The following is a 20,474-nucleotide window of genomic DNA, read 5'->3' as shown; positions in this document are numbered from 1 at the left end:
ATTTCATTTTTTGATTATTTGACTGCCTCTGAGTGACTTTAAAACTATCAAATTCTGATAACTCAACCCGCCTCAAAGTTGAAATTTCGTCAAACAAAGGTCTATCAACGTTTATGCTTATTTAGCAGCAAATAATTGTTATAAAAATGTTTCAATTTACGCGGAACGCTTTGGCGCAGAACTATTATTAAATATCGATTAAAATTCATTGTTAAAATAGCTTAAGCGCTTTACTGATCGATATCAATAAGCAAATTTTACTTTATAGACGTTTCATCACCAACAGACCTAAACCAAGATTTCATCTCAATATTTCAAAATGATCCCTTGCTCATCAGTGGTAGTTTTATTTCATTTTTTGATTATTTGACTGCCTCTGAGTGACTTTAAAACTATCAAATTCTGATAACTCAACCCGCCTCAAAATTGAAATTTCGTCAAACAAAGGTCTATCAACGTTTATGCTTATTTAGCAGCAAATAATTGTTATAAAAATGTTTCAATTTACGCGGAACGCTTTGGCGCAGAACTATTATTAAATATCGATTAAAATTCATTGTTAAAATAACTTAACCGCTTTACTGATCGATATCAATAAGCAACTTTTACTTTATAGACGTTTCATCACCAACAGACGTAAACCAAGATTTCATCTCAATATTTCAAAATGATCTCTTGCTCATCAGTGGTAGTTTTATTTCATTTTTTTTATTATTTGACTGCCTCTGAGTGACTTTAAAACTAACATATTCTGATAACTCAACCCGCCTCAAAGTTGAAATTTCGTCAAACAAAGGTCTATCAACGTTTATGCTTATTTAGCAGCAAATACTTGTTATAAAAATGTTTCAATTTACGCGGAACGCTTTGGCGCAGAATTATTATTAAATATCGATTAAAATTTATTGTTAAAATAGCTTAAGCGCTTTATTGAATGATATCAATTAGCAACTTTTACTTTATAGACGTTTCATCACCAACAGACGTAAACCAAGATTTCATCTCAATATTTCAAAATGATCTCTTGCTCATCAGTGGTAGTTTTATTTCATTTTTTTTATTATTTGACTGCCTCTGAGTGACTTTAAAACTAACATATTCTGATAACTCAACCCGCCTCAAAGTTGAAATTTCGTCAAACAAAGGTCTATCAACGTTTATGCTTATTTAGCAGCAAATACTTGTTATAAAAATGTTTCAATTTACGCGGAACGCTTTGGCGCAGAATTATTATTAAATATCGATTAAAATTTATTGTTAAAATAGCTTAAGCGCTTTATTGAATGATATCAATTAGCAACTTTTACTTTATAGACGTTTCATCACCAACAGACCTAAACCAAGATTTTATCTCAATATTTCAAAATGATCCCTTGCTTATCGGTGATAGTTTTATTTCATTTTTTGATTATTTGACTGCCTCTGAGTGACTTTAAAACTAACATATTCTGATAACTCAACCCGCCTCAAAGTTGAAATTTCGTCAAACAAAGGTCTATCAACGTTTATGCTTATTTAGCAGCAAATACTTGTTCTAAAAATGTTTCAATTTACACGGAACGCTTCGAAGCAGAACTATTAACAAACATCAATAAAAATTCATTGTTAAAATAGCTTAAGCACTTTATTGAATGATATCAATAGGCAACTTTTACTTTATAGACGTTTCATCACCAACAGACCTAAACCAAGATTTCATCTCAATATTTCAAAATGATCCCTTGCTCATCAGTGGTAGTTTTATTTCATTTTTTGATTATTTGACTGCCTCTGAGTGACTTTAAAACTATCAAATTCTGATAACTCAACCCGCCTCAAAGTTGAAATTTCGTCAAACAAAGGTCTATCAACGTTTATGCTTATTTAGCAGCAAATACTTGTTATAAAAATGTTTCAATTTACGCGGAACGCTTTGGCGCAGAACTATTATTAAATATCGATTAAAATTCATTGTTAAAATAGCTTAACCGCTTTACTGATCGATATCAATAAGCAACTTTTACTTTATAGACGTTTCATCACCAACAGACGTAAACCAAGATTTCATCTCAATATTTCAAAATGATCTCTTGCTCATCAGTGGTAGTTTTATTTCATTTTTTTATTATTTGACTGCCTCTGAGTGACTTTAAAACTATCAAATTCTGATAACTCAACCCGCCTCAAAGTTGAAATTTCGTCAAACAAAGGTCTATCAACGTTTATGCTTATTTAGCAGCAAATACTTGTTATAAAAATGTTTCAATTTACGCGGAACGCTTTGGCGCAGAACTATTATTAAATATCGATTAAAATTCATTGTTAAAATAGCTTAACCGCTTTACTGATCGATATCAATAAGCAACTTTTACTTTATAGACGTTTCATCACCAACAGACGTAAACCAAGATTTCATCTCAATATTTCAAAATGATCTCTTGCTCATCAGTGGTAGTTTTATTTCATTTTTTTATTATTTGACTGCCTCTGAGTGACTTTAAAACTATCAAATTCTGATAACTCAACCCGCCTCAAAGTTGAAATTTCGTCAAACAAAGGTCTATCAACGTTTATGCTTATTTAGCAGCAAATACTTGTTATAAAAATGTTTCAATTTACGCGGAACGCTTTGGCGCAGAACTATTATTAAATATCGATTAAAATTCATTGTTAAAATAACTTAACCGCTTTACTGATCGATATCAATAAGCAACTTTTACTTTATAGACGTTTCATCACCAACAGACCTAAACCAAGATTTCATCTCAATATTTCAAAATGATCCCTTGCTCATCAGTGGTAGTTTTATTTCATTTTTTGATTATTTGACTGCCTCTGAGTGACTTTAAAACTATCAAATTCTGATAACTCAACCCGCCTCAAAGTTGAAATTTCGTCAAACAAAGGTCTATCAACGTTTATGCTTATTTAGCAGCAAATAATTGTTATAAAAATGTTTCAATTTACGCGGAACGCTTTGGCGCAGAACTATTATTAAATATCGATTAAAATTCATTGTTAAAATAGCTTAAGCGCTTTACTGATCGATATCAATAAGCAAATTTTACTTTATAGACGTTTCATCACCAACAGACCTAAACCAAGATTTCATCTCAATATTTCAAAATGATCCCTTGCTCATCAGTGGTAGTTTTATTTCATTTTTTGATTATTTGACTGCCTCTGAGTGACTTTAAAACTATCAAATTCTGATAACTCAACCCGCCTCAAAGTTGAAATTTCGTCAAACAAAGGTCTATCAACGTTTATGCTTATTTAGCAGCAAATACTTGTTATAAAAATGTTTCAATTTACGCGGAACGCTTTGGCGCAGAACTATTATTAAATATCGATTAAAATTCATTGTTAAAATAGCTTAACCGCTTTACTGATCGATATCAATAAGCAACTTTTACTTTATAGACGTTTCATCACCAACAGACGTAAACCAAGATTTCATCTCAATATTTCAAAATGATCTCTTGCTCATCAGTGGTAGTTTTATTTCATTTTTTTATTATTTGACTGCCTCTGAGTGACTTTAAAACTATCAAATTCTGATAACTCAACCCGCCTCAAAGTTGAAATTTCGTCAAACAAAGGTCTATCAACGTTTATGCTTATTTAGCAGCAAATACTTGTTCTAAAAATGTTTCAATTTACACGGAACGCTTCGAAGCAGAACTATTAACAAACATCAATAAAAATTCATTGTTAAAATAGCTTAAGCACTTTATTGAATGATATCAATAGGCAACTTTTACTTTATAGACGTTTCATCACCAACAGACCTAAACCAAGATTTCATCTCAATATTTCAAGTTGATCCCTTGCTCATCAGTGGTAGTTTTATTTCATTTTTTGATTATTTGACTGCCTCTGACAATTAGTTTTTTTTGCTTGGGCCTTAAAGCTAGGAGCTGATCTCTTACCTTTCAATGAAAAAAAAATACGATCTAATTGTAAATCTCGTTTGGTTTTTGTTTCGCATGTGCATTATTTATTTTTTAATTTTCAATTAGTTGTTTTCAATCAATTTGTAGTGGAAACATTTTCTTTCAGCATTGGGGAATGAAGAAAGTCTAGACTCATCATTTCCACCATTCTGTGCTGCAAAGTTGGCGAAGGAACGGCCAATTATCAGACCACTGAAGTGTCTGTGGAAGAACGCAGAGCCTCAAAGGGCTGCACAAATCATACTTAATTTGACGGCCGCTGCCGACCATGAAGTTTGTGCAAAGTGGAGATGCTCGCTCTTGCGCGTCCGCCCAATCCGATTTGGGTGCAAAAGGAAAACGTGGGTGGAAATCAATTTGCAAGCGAATTAATCGACAACTCCTTCGGATGTGCGAATTACAAACGAGCGTCCATTCAAGTGAAAATTCAGCGTGCCTTTCGAATTAAAATCGAGAGAGCATCGAATTCCCGCGGCTCATGAAAAATTCATGCAGAGACGCGCGAATCGATGAGCCTCGCGCGCGCTCGCACTAATAAATGAATTTTTCATACAATAAACGTCATTCTCCGGCGGAGGTAAAAAGCCCAATTTGTCAGCGACGACCCCGAAATTGGCTTGGCGGGCTGTTTTCCATCCATTGTCGTCCCAAAAGGGTGCCGTGCATTTACCCACTCAATCAATTGACAATGAAACGAAAAACTTCCTCCTCACCAGACAACAGCAACATACACGCGCTAAGCCAGCCAAATCCGGTGCTATTGAATAAATATCTCTACGTCACGTCCGACGCGTGCATTTAACCCCCTTTGATGTGGGGATATACAGAGGCCCGAGCGGATCCTCAAAGTCGGAGCGTGCATTGACAAAACGCAAAAGCGCGCGCCTATTTATCATTTTCAAAGCAAAGTGAGAGACAAGGAGGGTGGACGTTTTGCAAAACCCCAAAACTGCGGTACGACCGCTAAAAAAGGAATGTTCAAAGTCGCGAAATAATGAAAACTCGAATTGTTTGAATTTTGATGTCAACGTCGTTCAGTAAATTTTATGTGTAGCTCCGCATTTAGAATTATTAAAATTGTAATTAAATAGAAATTATATTATTCAGCGAGAGAATTTTTAAACTGATACTTTAAAAAATCATCTGCTACAAAATCAAAATCATGAAAAACTTGAAGTTATTTCAAATTAAATAAACAAGACGTTGATACTCTTATTTGCTAGGTTTACTTAAGTGAAATTAAAGAATTACTTATTGAGATAATGAGCATGATAATTACAAAATAAATTGCAAAAAACGTCTTGTGTATAACAAGATTTTCGTCGTTAGTAAAAAATTTGATATAAGACGCTCCAATTTAAGCAACGAGGAAATTCCCTCGAGAGCCTTCTTAACTCAAATATCTACACAACTTTCAGTTACACTTTAAAAAAATTTTTTACAGTCAACATTCTTATGTTTCCTGGTTTAATTTTTATAAATCAGAAAATTCAGAAATATTAATCAATCCCCGAAGTGGAAATTCTCCAAATTTCTTAACATTCTCTCCTGTTTTATTTGATAGAAATTTCAAACTGGAAACAATTCAGTTGCAATAGAAAAGCGTCTTCGACATCATTTTGATAAGTTTTTAATCATGAATTAAACACGATCCAGGAAAAAAGAAATTTGTTACTCAATTTCGAGATAGTTCTAAGATTTTTCTGCTTAATTTGTTTTACTTTGACAACTTTGCCAAATGAACTATTTTCTTTCACTCGGCAGTGTCGAAATAATAAGTACAGGAAAGCAGCGGGTCTCTCAACCCTTGTGTGGGATGAGAGTGTGTCACCAGAGGTGAAATGTTTGCAGGCAGGTCAAATGCCTATTCCGCCTGTCACCATCTCATCAACTTCCGTTCGGTCGCTCGGGGGCTCTAAGCGGTGCGGCCAGAGTAATAACATTTTATATGTCACGCCCGAAAGTATGGATGGCTCAGTCAGTCGGTCTGCCTGGCAAAAAGGGGTAGTTTTATTGCGAAACACTATATCCATCGGAATATGCTCGGTGGATTTTGCAGGCTGACAAGAAGAGGTGCATGTCCTTTTTTTGTGCGGATCAATACCGAACGGCACCAGAGCACGAAAAGAAAATGACGCTAGATTTGCAAAAGATTTGGGCGAGCAACACAGTCAATGTTGTAAAAGCAAATATTTGTGCAACGCGCGTGTTGTAACCAAAGTGATTTCTCTCTTTATTCGGGCGCAGGATTAAAAAAGCTCCAATCTCGCAGCTGCTTTTTCCGTCCCGAACGGAGCAGAGATGAGACGGTCTGAGCCTTTTAAGTCGCTTCCTACCTGTCAACGACGCAACAAAGAGGCCTCCGTTGTGTATATTAAAATGTTCGCAGCACAAAATTACAGACGGATCGCGCACTGGCCATTTACTTTGATGAAAATTTCAAACAGAAGGTGATATTAGAATTTCCCCTTTGCTCCGCAGCAAGAAAAAAAACTTTGGAATTTCATCAAGAGAACAAAAAGAATTCCTTTGATTGTGCGCCAGATTAAGCTTTACAATTATACGATATTACTGAGCGGAATAGAAATTCTTGAAAAAAATATTTCTCCAAAATTTAACAATTTATATTAAATGAAATTAATTACGAAAATTTTTATGAGAAATCCTAAAACTGTACATAAATTTTGTTGGATTCACAATATTAAATTTTTAATAATAATTTGAAAATACGCGAAAAAAAAATTACTGAGCACTCCAATTGCAGAGGTAGTTATTTAAAATGAAATTTTGTTTGAAAATTATAAACTTTGTAAATAAAATTTTGCTGAATTGTTTATTTTGATCCTATATATTAAAAAGAAATGCAAATAAACACATCAAAAGCGGAGGGAAGAGAGCAAAATACGTCAAGTGGTGAATAAATATACACCAAGAGCCCTTTCAAGGCATATATTATGGCATTTCAGCCCGGGCGCAGGAGCGGAGATGGAGATCGAGCTAAAGCTTCTCACTTAATTAACCCGCGCCCTTCTCGGAAGGAGCATTTTGCTTAAACGGGTCTAAAGATCAGTCGGTTGTTAAGATTTTATTTGCATATCGTCATCTGACTTGAGCACTAGAGCGGAGAAAAATAAATGGGTTCTCCGTCTGAAGAGGCGAGATCGTGCAAAGGAGGTACTTTATTTATTTTTTATCAGCGCTGCTCGTTTGGCTCTTGCTGAAAAAAAACTCGTCTTTTATAACAGGTCTTATTAGTAAGAAGAGAATAAGTATTTTCAAATTGCTTTATTTCATTCTTGTTACAGCTGCAATTGGACTTTATTTTTATAAATGTTTTATTAGAGAACAAATTTTTTTTCATTTATTGCAGAGGAAAAACAATTTGAAAATCAGCTTCCAAATAGGAATTAAAAAAAAGCAGAAACAGTAAATTCAAATAATTACTTAATTCATAGAATTTCCAGCAAATTCTCCACAAATTTAAATAATAATTCTGCATTTAAACTGATCATTAAAATAATTTAAATCTGTGGTTTAAGAAAAATTGAGAAACTTAAGAGGAAGTAAATCAGAAGTAAATGACGTTCATCTAATTGAAATAAAGGTTATGTGAAATAAAGTCATTTTCTCCAGACAGAAAAAATATGATTATTACGTGAGTAACTTTTTTGTCCCAGTCTTGGAACAAGAAGGGAAGCGCCGTTTCACATTCAAATGGACTTGAGGCATGATTACCCTAAAGAGTGTGGCGGCTCTGAATTTATTTTCGCGAGCACCGGGACAATTCATGCACTGAATATAATGGCGGTGAACGTGAAGTGCTGCGGTCATAATGCAGTCGCTCTTCCCGCCCCGTTTTCCTCCTCAGCTAAAAGCCCAGCATTGTCCTACAGCCCAGCAGCAAATGCGAAACAACATGCATTAGAGCCGTGCATGTTAATTGAGACACTGCCGAGTTGCAGATTCGCCTCTTTTCCAGCCAGCCAATTAACTGAATGGACCGCCATGATCGAGAAATACACGGCGTAATTTAATTAATTGCGAAACGCCGATCGATGATGAGTTTATGTTTTGAGAGCCGAGTGGCCCTTTAATTAATTATTGCTCGCGACTAAAATCACGCGCAAATTTATTACCTTTTGCTGCTGCTGTCCGCTGATAAGGATTTGATTACCGGCACCGGACACTGATTTCATTGCGGTCAAATGAAAATGTTTGCCGCTGTCCAATCGGATTATGAAACACACCAGCAGCTTTTTAATTATTAACAAGTGGCGAGCTTTTGTCGCTAATGTATTCTGTCTGCTGAAAGTGCAAATTTAGACAGGCATAAATAGTTTGTAGCGATTAATTGAATTTTTGCTCTGTTCGCGCTAAATCATAACAAAAAATGTGCGATTTTTACTGTGAATAATTATTTTGCTAATATATGGTAGATTTGTAACCATTTGGACCAAAATTGCATAAATTTTTAAAATTAAAATTAAACAAAATTTAATTATAATTTTTTCGTTCTTATTTATTATGCAAGATTTGATGAAATTAATAATTATATAAATTTGAAATTATTTTGTTAATTTTTTTGTATAAATCACTTGTTTTTGGAAACGTTACATTAAATAATATATATTGTTAATATTTTTAATATTTAAATATAAACACTACATCTACCATAAATATATTATATTAAATATCCAAACTATCTACAATAAAATGTAGGAGAAAAAGCTTTGTAGAGCGTTTAGAAGTTGATTATTTTATATTGGCTCTTTAATTTCTATCCGCCAACAACAAAAAGAAAAAAAATACCAGAAACATTGCTTGTAAATTGCACACATAAAGCGTTTTGATTGCTAAAAAGAAGAATGATATTGATATTTTTCCAATTTTTTATTCCAGCTGAGCGTTTGAACGTTTAAAGCTACTATTTGGTAATTAAAATCGCCTCTTTAAAGGCCACAATTTTTTGTTCAAACGATTTGCAAAACAAAATATTAACACTTGGAAACATTTTATACCAGCATCGTGAGCCAACTGCAAAACAGCGGTATGAAAGGGTGCTTATTTCACCGAAAACAATTCAAACAAAATCCCGGTACGTGGAGCAAAATAAATAATACAAATGGTGCGCAAAAATCGTGGGCGACATGCAAATTTCCACAGAGAGATCGAAGAGAAGCGGCATCTGCTCGAATCGAAATTAAATTTTCAGTCCAATTAGCAGCGAAAGCAAGTCTGGTGGAAAAACAAACACCGACGGTGAACCGCGACGGGCGCGCGACGATCGGAATAAAAAGCAGTGGGCACATAAAAGAAACAGCACTTTGCGCGATTGAAACGGCACTTTGAAGGCAGGATCACGAAATAAAAACACCGTTACGCAGGCAGAGAGCAAAGCAGAAAAGAAGAAACTGATCTGCCTTCTTGCTTGTGCTCCCAATACTCAAGCACGCAAAATTGATGTCTCCGCATCGCAACAATATTTCCTCAGCTGACAGCAGCAATATTATTCCCAGCAAACCTAGTCACTATTCTTGCATTTGACGCCTTTAAACGATTTATTCATTTTCTCTACGATTGACTTTTGCGTAACAGAAACAAACAGGAAATAACAAGCCTAAATTTTTTTATTGCAAGGATTTTTTCAAAGTAAAACTCTGAGCTCTTTATAACATAAAATTAAATACCTGTTTATTTCTTCGTAAGCAACACAAAGGTTGTGGTGTTCAAATGCAAATTATATTCTACCAATTTTCCCCCTTAAAAGCTCTCAATAATAAATAAGAATCTTTATTTGTTATTTAAATAAATTTTTAGAAATTATTTATGTAATAATTTTAATTCATTTTGTTATTTTAAAATCTGAGTTGCACGTTTACCTCTAAACCAATTAAGTTTGAAGCGTGAAAGAAGCACCAATCAAGTAATTAATTTTCATTATCAAAAAATCGTTTGACTGTGACGGTCTGTGATAAGTTTTGTATTTTATTTCGTTGGAAAGCCACCCGAACATGAATATTTTGGTGGCACACGTTAAGACAGAGTCTTTTTTCTATTTGCATGCAGATGAAGAAGAGTGGCTGGCGCGGGTGAAAGAGATGAGATGCCAGCCGGCAGCGAGATTGCGGCGCTGTGAAGTTGATAATGGGGCGTGCTCGTTGGTTCGCTCGCCTGCCTCCCTCTCGCTCTGCTTGTGAGACGAAATCTCGTCGAAATGTGCGCCAAACATAATGGGAGCCGCAGTCGCCGCCGCCGACGTACGCACATTTATTTGCAAACAGAATGCCCCGGTGCTTTCGGCGATAATCAGCTCGGCGGCGAATATATGTGTTGCGGGAAAGTGACGAAGGCGCCTTCCTCTCTCATAGGCAGATTTTCTGCTTTGTTTTGCATGCAAAACTCCTAGATTTTTTTTGGTAATTTTCTCCTGTATTTTCTACTGTTGTTGCTTTAATGATTTTTTCTATCATAATTGATCAAAATGATTGATGTTATAGATATTTTAATTCAACAATTTCCTAAATTTAAAGTTACATTGGGTTCCCTTTAGATTCAAGAGAATTCATTATGATAAAATATTATTAGAATATAATTGTACAAGTGTTTATATTTTGCGTTGAAATTGTTTTATTAGGAATGTTTTTATTCAAATTATAAAGCATAAAACTTTTATCAAGAACAAATTGCTTTTATTTTTTAATATTTAATTAAAAAAAATGAAGTTCAAACATTAAAAATGTACTTATTACATAAAAAATTATAATTCAATTAAATCTGAATAACTTTAAATTTTTATTCAATATTTTGTAACACTTGAAAAATTTCTCTGGCTGATGATTGTTTATTATTTAAGTTAAAACTTAAAACATGAATTTTAGTTGTAATAGAGACCTGCAATTTTTATTCGCAAGGCCTGATTAACCATCATGGGACTGTGCATTTTGGCACACGTGTGCAGTTACTGAGCTGACGGGAAATTATACCAGTCTTAAAACTTTTATTGTTAGATATGCTTGTATGAATCACGAAACATTTTGCAAAGCCCCCCGGGCTTTGGCGTTAGGCACACAGAATTAAGCCATAAATAAATGCAGAACTTTTGAGAAACTCTCACGCCCGCGCGCTTTGAGCAGTGTGTGTCCGTGCGGCTGGCTGCTCACGATTCTAATGTACACAAAACTTGTGTGAAAGTTAATTTGAAAACGGCCCGCCTCTTGCACCTATTTACATTTTGCAAAATTAATAGCAATTATATGGAGACTAATTTGCCGCTTCAGGGGCTTAAGTTCGAGAATTATATTGTAAAACGCATCTTCATTTACAAAGTAGCAAAGACTGAAATAATAAATGCTAATAAATCAATTTAAAACACAGGAATAAGCTTTCTCAAAAGAAAATAGTTAATTAATTTTGTATTATAACATTGTCACAAAAAGGACAATTAAACGAATGAAGAGAATCTCTAGATCAGATTTCAGTGCTGCTTTATAGAGATCTTTTGGAAGGTAAATATTTTGGAAAAAAATGTTAAATGAAGCCCAATCAAATAAAATTTTTCAAACCAAAAATAAGTTTTTTGGTCGTTTTAAAGGGTAAATATTATTTAGAGCGCTTTTAATTAAAATTTTGGAAAAATATTTTCAGAGCGAATTATAACATACAAGGGCAAACAGTGACTTTCAGAAATATTTTTTATGTAAAAATACTTTTCTTTTTTAATCAAACTTTTACGATTCCTCATAAAATGAAGAAAGTAGTGCTGTTCTCCTTCAACTCGAAATCATCGTTGAAAATATTTATTCAAACTTCCCCTTTAAGGAGAGTTCTTTTATCAACTACAAACGCGTTTTGCGAGTTACCCTTTCTGCTCTCAGGGAAAAATAATTTTGGTGGTTGGCGCCGAGCACGTTTAGACGGAAAGTTTTTTCGCTTTTCCGCGGAGAAGGAGTCCCTCGGCAAAAATAAAGTGAAATGGAATTCGTGCATATGGTACTCACTCTTGATGCGTCTTCTGCACGTCAAACGTCCTGAAAGTCAGTTCGACGATCTGGTCTCTGCGGGCCACGAACGAGTAGAGCAGACACTCGATGTTGTTGTCGTAGGCGCGCGGAAAGTCGGGGCTTTTAAAAGTACCCGATGTCTTGCCAAAAGTGCTCGTGAAGTGGATGCACTCGCAGGCTGAAACAGAAAAATTGCACCATCAATATAAATACGGTGGAAAAAAGCAAATGAATGAAACGGCTGAATGAGGAGAGATAAATCGTGTGTGTGCCGTTTTTGCCAGAAACGCTCCAATGCGTCTCTCATCCGTCCGATCTTTTATTTGCGCCGACTCCAGTGACGCGAGCGTGGTCCACCCAAACTCCAGAGTTTTGCTTTGAAAGGAAGTGGACGTTTTTTATACAGGTGGTTTTTATTGCGCTTGGTATAAATAGCTGGCGATAAATTAGCAACTTGCCGAAATAGGGCGAAACCTTTTGCAAAAATCATGAAACCAGTTTTCAAATCAATTCCGTTTTGAAATAAGAAAAAAATACAGATTTTGTTTTAGAGCATAAGTATTTCTGAAGAATTTGAATATTTTGATGTAGATTGCAGAGATAAAATAAATTTTATTTAATTATCTTATGATCTATTTCCAGGAAGAAAAATATAAACTTGCAGCCAGCTTGCAACAATTATTTGTTGTACTTAATAAAATAATTAGTGGCAAAGTATTTATTAATTTTTCTCTTTGATGTTGTTGATTTTATAATAAAGAATTGAAATGAATTGCTTAGATAATTTTTGGACTGTTAATATTGCATCGTTGGTAACTGGGATGAAGAATTTTTCAAAATTTTATGGTGCGAGTTCTGGCAAAAATATGGAAAAGGATTATTCAGATATTGGAAGACAAAAAATTGTTCAGATTGATCTGCTGCTCAAAAATATGATGAAATTGATTTCATGGATTCCAATGGAAAATAAAGGGCCTGAGGAATTCCTGTCGAGTATGTAAATTGTGCTGGTTTTATAAACTGAGTTTTTATATATTTGTTAATATCATTTTTCATTTTTCAAAGCCAGTGTATGAATAAAACCGTGGGATTATATACATACTATTGCAATTTTCAATTTTAATATTGAAATGTCGATTCGTCGTTCTGGGATTGGATGCAAAATTCAGTAGCATCAGCAAACAGAGGAGATCGACCGTCGGCTGGATTAACCGCCCTCACGCTGCAAGAGATATATAATGCGGAAGCGTAGTTTTTTTTTGCAGGCCGTCCGGTTTTTTGTGTTTCGCGAATAAAAAGCTTCAGAAATAATTTGAAAAGCAGCTGAACGCAACGGTCGCTTTTCCCAGAACGGCGCTGCACAAAAGCAAACGGACAAAATTGCCCGACGAGGAAACAATGAAAGTTTGAATATTTGATGCGCCACTTGTTCCCATCCATGTACGGCCTGCGGCGCGTTAAAGCTGACCGTCTCCGAGTACGTACGTCGACTTGGAAAATGCATGAAAAATTCAGCCCGCTATTTATGGCGGGCAGTAAAAATGAATGCAGGCCGAGCATAAATCTGGGGATTGCAGCCACTTTTGCAGAGGGAGGATGAAAAAGAAACGCCTTTGCGACCTCGACTGGATATATTTCGAGATGAATGGCTTTTAATTTCCTAATATGTTCCAGCTCTATATATTTCTGGCGCATTCCGAATGAGCCACATCAATCATGAACACGCTGCACACTCAGCTGCTCGTCAAGGCATTCAATCAGGGCAGATTTCGGCCTGAATATTTCATCTGGCGCGCGCGAGATAAAGGCGCGAAAGGTAATAAATCTCGTCCCCGGCGCTCTCAAAGATGTGCTGCTGCTTTTCGGTGGATAGATAGCATCTCGCGAGAGAGCGAACGAGCACTGGAATGACTCATAAAAGTTAATTTATTGCTGATATCAGAGTTGGATTGTGAAATGGAAAAGGTCAAATCGGAAATTCTGAGAGGAGCGCCTATCTTATCCAGCGCTGATTTCCTTTTCACCAAGCTACTGCACATTCAGTATGTAGTGTATTAAAACACATTGTAGTTTAGAAGTTAAACCTTATTTTTGCTGAATGTTGCATTATAAGATTAAAGACTATTATTAAAATTATTTTGAACAGACTGCTGAAAAAATCCATTGAAAAATTTAGGCTCATACTCTGTGATTTTTTGTCAATTTTGAAATTATGAGTACTTATTTCTAAAAGAAAAAATTAATTAATGTATAACATTCATTTAATTATTCCTTCAAAATTCAATCGATGAATTAAAAAATTATAAGACTCACAGTTAATCGAGAAACGTTCTTGCCTATAAAAAAAGAAAAATTAAAATGGAGCTCACAATCACAATCAGCGTGAACTTTATTTATCTTTTTAATGAATTATTTAACTATAGATTAAAGCCTTTTCAAACCTTCATTTGAAAGTAAATCCTTTGAAGGTGTAATTGGATCAGATGTGAATGACATGCCATGCCCTAGTCTGGTGTAAAATGCAATTTTCCGAGCTCTTAGGATTGCACTGGATTTTATTAGCTCTTTCGCGTAGAGCCAATTTGGTCTCTCGCATGCATCAGCTGCAATTTTCCGCCGCTAGAAAGTAGAATAAATAACGACTCTCTCGCGCTGTCTGTCTGTTTCGCCAAAATGTTTTCACTCTGGCTGCACTGCTTTCAGCGAGTGCGTTGAGGGCGAGAGATAGGCGCAGACAAAGCGAAAGGGAAACTCGCTCTCTCTGGGGTGTGCAGCCCCATTGTTGGAGGCGAAAGCGGTGGCGCCGGATTTGCAAATAAACACCAGGCGCCGCCGCCACCGCGAGAAAATAATTGTGTTGTTCAGGTTAATTGCCAGCAGCCGACACACACAAAGGCCTTAATTAAAGGGCTGTGCGCTTTTTACCGCCAACAACAAAGCGTAATTTCGGCGAAGAAAAGCCGCACATTAGAATTCCCAGGCGATCAAAAATAATTTGAGAAAAAAACCTGGGTTTTGTTTCGCCGGAGCTTGTTTTTCACAAGGCGTACGAATTTCCAATCGAGGAATCTCCGGCGGAAAGCCGGATCATCCGCCCTGTGAATAAAACAGGGGCTCAATAGAGGCCGCAAAAATCTGCGCGTGAATGCGCGCCTCCGGTCGACGGACGGACGGGCATTCTCCACGGAACCAGACTCTGCCGGCGGCTGGGCTTTTATTTAATAAATAACCTGCCGCAGCCCTGCCTGGGTTATGCATGAAATTTTCGTCTCGCTTAAGAGGAAAATTGTGTTGCTGCAAATAATGCAATTCTCTTTCGCCACCGAAAAGTAATGCCAGTTAAAGTCGCAAACCAAAGGTTTTTCTCAGAATTTTTTTCCTGGAATTTAGTTTGTTTTTGGAAGGGTCCTTTTTTGCTTGAAGTGTCAAAACACTAAAATAGGTTGCATATTATTTACAGGAAAGAGGAAGAAAAATAAAAATGACTAGCTTTAACTTTAAGGATATTATTAAAAATCAGTTCTGGCCACGGTCTATGGTTTTATTTCACGCTATAGGTGATGAAAAAAAAAATAAGAAACAATATAGTTTTATTTATTTAAAATATTTCTCATTTCTTTCTTCAAAACAATATTTTATTTTTTATCATTGATTTTCAGAAAATTCTTCAATGTAAAAATGAATTTATTGTTTCATTCCCATTACCATTTAACAGCGACAAATCAATTTTGAACAAAAATCAATTGAAAAATGTGACATAAAAGCAATCCAAAGTTATCAATAATGATTTATTCATTCCAACTCGCAAATTTTTTTGTTCTGAAGGATTTTTTGCTAATTACTGCAGAAACCAACTAACTCAGAGTTGCAAGAATGGAAATAATAATTTGGTTTGAACGGCATTTTTGTTTATCGCAATCGAGAATAATTATCAAAGTACCTCGGGGGGCCTCAAAACTTCCAGGAATGAGACAATAACGCAAAAATCAACCAAAGACAAAGCTAACAAATTTAACTTGGGCCATTGTGTCGCGCCTTTGCTCAATATTTGCAAAGTTCTCTAATTAATTACGGCCGAGGCGGCAGCCGATGAGGCAAAACGGCCGGTGCTAATCACATTAGCACCCGGGCTGCTTCAGAGCACGGATGGTCTTTGTCCGCAAACGGGCCCATTGTTGAGGCTGGCGATCCGACGCCGATTTTCCTGGCTAGCTCTGTTTACCCTGTCTGTGAGCTCTTTCTCTCTTTTTGTCCGACAACTCCACTAATGGCGCCTGACGGGTGAAATATGGTCGGCCCAGTCACGTGATAATTGCTTCTGCATGACTGTGCCGTTTTTAATTAGCCTCATTTATATCACCTTGTTCGTGCGCTGCGGCCGTAGTAAACAGCGTGTGCGCGCCGCCGACTGCTATATTTACCGTGGAGAACCGTCTCTCGTTCCGGCAAACAAACTGCGCGTGTGATGCCGGTTGCAGAAGTTGCTCACTCGGCCGGTCGTTATTAACGCCAGCTTTTTTTGCATCCGGGTGCAAACTGCTCACACTTGCCCGCCGTTTAATTTTGAATGAATCTGTTTGAAGTTGCGAAAGTGGTGGAAGAAGAACTTTTTGCACCCTTATGAAGTTACGAAGATACACAAAAAATGCGTAATTAGACTGGTGATAAATATGTTTTTGCTCTTTCTTAATCTGGTCTCATATTTATGCAATGGATCTTTGCGGATTACGTCATTCTGATTCAAATATGTGAGATTCAAAATTGATTAAGAAGAAAAAAAAACATTTTTGCTGTCATCTTGTTCTTGCTTGGTAGCATTTATTGTAAATTTGTGGCCTTTTTGAGCCCATTTTTCATTAATTTTAATTTTAAACTTTATTTGCTATTGGAAAATATGCATAATTTTACAAAAAAATTTCAATTCTATATTCTTTTTACATTGTAAATCTATCAAATAATTATTTTAAGAGCATAAAAATTACACTGGATAAAAAATAGCAAAAATTCACTTAACATTTTAATGAACTGGTGGGCATTTTTCTATTTGAGGGCTAGTTTTCTCACATAAATAAATATATTGCTTTTTTTCTTTTTCAAAATAGAAGGTTTCAATATCAGAAAACTAGGAAAGATTTATTTGGCCAGCAGTAATTTATTTTTATTGAAAATTTTACTATTTTCAATCAAAAACATCAAACATTGTACGGTTTTTTTTCTTTCGCTTGCTCAAATTTTGCATGTTTTGAAAGAGGGTCACGCTTTCAGCTTGCCAAAGTGCAGTAAATTTGTTCAGCGCAAACAAAAAATCGTGACGAAAATCAACAACACAACACGCACTTTTCTCGCCTTATTCAATTTTTGCGCAGGCTGATCTTGTCAATCTCGCGCCGCTACGGCGAAATTTGATCAAAAAAGGACGACTTTCGCCCCCTTGGTAATCCGGCACCGTCTCGTTTAATATAAAAATAAAGGGATTACTTCATGTCGTGTAAAAAAGTTTGCAGCCGCCGCGAAGTGACAGCGAGCCGTCAAGATGACATTTTGCTTCATCTCGCATCTGCTTGGCGAGAGCATTTGAATGTTTGTGCGCGGAGAGGAGGTTTTTCTTTCCTGCATTGATTGATGGACTTTAATATCCGGTGTGCTCAAATTTCCTATGGACCAAGACCAACTTTTTGATAACTCCCTGTGGACGCGCAGAAGGGGCTCATTAATATTGGACGGCGATTAGGTTCAAATTATGAACTAACGGCAGCGAAAACGAGCCCCAGCTATTTATCACGGAATGTGAAGCATCCTCAAAGTTTTTAATGGGCTTAAACTGCTCGCTTGTTTACAAGAGAGCGTAAATTTTGGGACGCGAGAAGAAAAACATTGAGTAATATTCAAAATAAAAATTTAGGCGTAAAAAGTTTTGAAGTATTAGCTGTCTTCGTAAAAACATTATTTCCAAAAGTATATTTTTGCAGCACTTTCAGGTCTTTCCATTTTTTTAAGGCTTTATATTATTTACTTAATGTTGGAATAAATAACGAGGAACCGCGATAAGTAAGAAAAGTAAATAAAAATTATAAATACCTCGAAAAAGTTACAAAAAATTAATTATTTGAGCCAACTGAACGCGGAGTTTCATTAGAACTTCAATGAAAATTTATTTTTACCTTTAGCCAAAAAATAAATCGTTCATTTCACAATTTTCCCGAAACTATAACTACATTTGCACTCGTAAATTAAAATTTTCAGATGCCATTTTAAAATTTATTTTTGAGCAAAAATAAATAATAAATAAATGGAATCATCGTTTTGAGGAATTGTTTTACTTCAAGCTTTATTTCTACTTCTCTGTTTCCTCGCTTTTTCTGACACTTCAGAAGCTTTTACTCCATTATGATTTATCTGATTAAAATGCAGATTAACATTTTTGTTGATGAAATAAAGTAAAATTTAATTTACAAAATTAGAAATAGAAACGCAATAAAATATATAATCCAAAATTAATAGAAATTTAATCACACATACAAAAGGTTTTTGGTTCACCAGTGAGACTTTTTAGCAAAATCAGCAGTCGAGAGTGGCAAACTGGCTGTCGCATAAACACGGAATAATGTCAGAGCATCACTCACGCCGAATATCGCACGTTCATCTGGTGCGTGCGTGAACAAAAAGCGAGAACAGCCATGCCGCATAATTAGAGCCGGAGACATAGTGCGGCACAAAAAGTGCGGCTGGTCGGAATTCTCGAGCGTCGGTGAATAAGTGAAGGTGAGCGCGGAAATGCCCCGAGGACGCGGAGACGAGTCCTCCTTTATTATTCATTCGGCAGAAACACACGAGAGCAGAGGGCCAAACGAACCTGCAGTTTTTGCCGCTCGCCCATATCTTAATGGTCGCCGGGCCGACGAGTATTAAAAAGCGGCAGTTTCGCTAATGTAATCCTCGCGCACCTGGCGCTCGTAAAATTTTTACCTCTTCTCTCTCGGTCCGTGCGGTATTTACGGATAAAGAGGGAGAAAGAGGAGGAGGATCAAATTCGGCCCAAATTACACGCACCGCCGGCCTGGCAGGTGGTGAAATATTGCCATGGTTTTGGCAGCGATTGCGGAATGGCAGCAAATTCGCTCCAAACACATCCTCTCCGAAATGGGCCAAAGGCATTTTCGTTACCTGGGTCAAAAAATATTATTGATTAATTAATAATAAATAAAATAAACTCTGACATTAAAAATATAGGTTTGCAACATATTTTAAAATTTTTAAAGTACAATATATTCAAATTTAAAATTAATATTGCATCGTGGAAAACATTTTAATCATTTTTCTGGCTACCTCTCAATCATTATTTCCAGGATTATATTTCACGCGTTAATTGAACTATAGTATCATTGTGTGATTGGCTCTGAGAAATGTAATGTAGTTTCAATAGACTTGAAAAGTAATTTAAAAATGCTTAGTCAGGGCTCAGTAGCTACATGTGTTGGGATGGGCCTGACGCGGCTAGTGAAGGAACACCAACCTTTGAAATGTTTTTCAATAATTTTTGCACATAATTAAGAGTTTCATTCTGTTAGGCTAAGGCTGAACTGGAATGTTTAATTCCTTTAACAGATTTGTAGCAATTGAAGCCCTGGTCTTCATTTAAATTTATTAACGTCTATTATTCAAATTATTAAAATAAAACAAAATAAATTTGAGGTTATTATCACAGAGAAGTTTTATGACAAAAGACAGTAGTTTTATTTTGTTTTTTTAACCCAAAAATTTATTTTTGAAGCGATATTGTTATGAATATAATAACATAACAAGGAAGAAATGTATTGTTCAAATTAAGTCAAAAATCCCCTCTTGGTGAATTTTGTCATCCGGTCAAAATGAACCTCAACTTTTTAATAAAGTCTAATTTAGGCCTGACAAGGCTTTCGGTGCCCCCCATATTGTTCAGCGGACACTGCCAACTCGTGCAATATACATCAATTAGGCTCGTGGCGAGCATGCATGAGTAATTGATAATGCGCCGCAGGCCGAGACGGCGCACAAAGACCCTCGCGCCGTTGCGGTGGATAATTGCGTTTAAAGTTTTGCCGGATGGCAAGCGGTGCACAAAATTGGCCGCAGAGCGCAACATAAAAATAAAAAAATGAGCAACAACCTTGTTAACATAAGCAGAGGGGGCCCGTGGCGAAAATGAAAAGTTTTTCGAGTGGCTGCTCGAAATGGACGAGATGCATCTCGACCTTTTGGCCACTGATACAATCAAACAACTTTTTTCATTTGATCGATGTTTTCTCCAGTCCCACTCAGCTGTCCATCATCGGTCTTCCGCCTCACCTCGCCACTGAATTCCTCGGGCACCGTGCTTGACCGGCTTCTCAAACGGACTTACTTTCTTTCTGCCTTTCTCCCTTTTCGCTCTCGGTCCGCTTTTATTTGCTGAGAAAAGACTTTTCGGTTCTTATTTACGAGTGCTCACACGAAAAAGAGGCGCATTCAATCGGGCGTTTCTTTCCTTCCACCGGCTGCCATTCAATAGGGTTGATGCTTG

The 20,474-nt window shown here is 36.1% G+C and overlaps 1 protein-coding gene across 4 annotated transcripts in view; it reads right to left on the bottom strand.

Moving 5' to 3' along the window:
- LOC132197061 (suppressor of lurcher protein 1-like) overlaps window positions 1–20,474 on the bottom strand; it is a 136,613-nt gene that overhangs the window by 88,143 nt on the left and 27,996 nt on the right. For all 4 annotated transcript variants that reach the window (XM_059620107.1, XM_059620106.1, XM_059620110.1 and 1 more), the window contains one exon: window positions 11,933–12,113. In XM_059620107.1, the coding sequence (XP_059476090.1) occupies window positions 11,933–12,113 (181 nt within the window). The remainder of the gene's footprint in view (window positions 1–11,932; window positions 12,114–20,474) is intronic.

Source organism: Neocloeon triangulifer, unplaced genomic scaffold (genome assembly GCF_031216515.1).
Source record: "Neocloeon triangulifer isolate White Clay Creek 2 clone unplaced genomic scaffold, ASM3121651v1 ptg000012l, whole genome shotgun sequence".
NCBI classification, from domain to species: domain Eukaryota; kingdom Metazoa; phylum Arthropoda; class Insecta; order Ephemeroptera; family Baetidae; genus Neocloeon; species Neocloeon triangulifer.
Note: the sequence above shows the minus strand (reverse complement) of the source record. Positions and strands in the feature narration are given on the sequence as shown.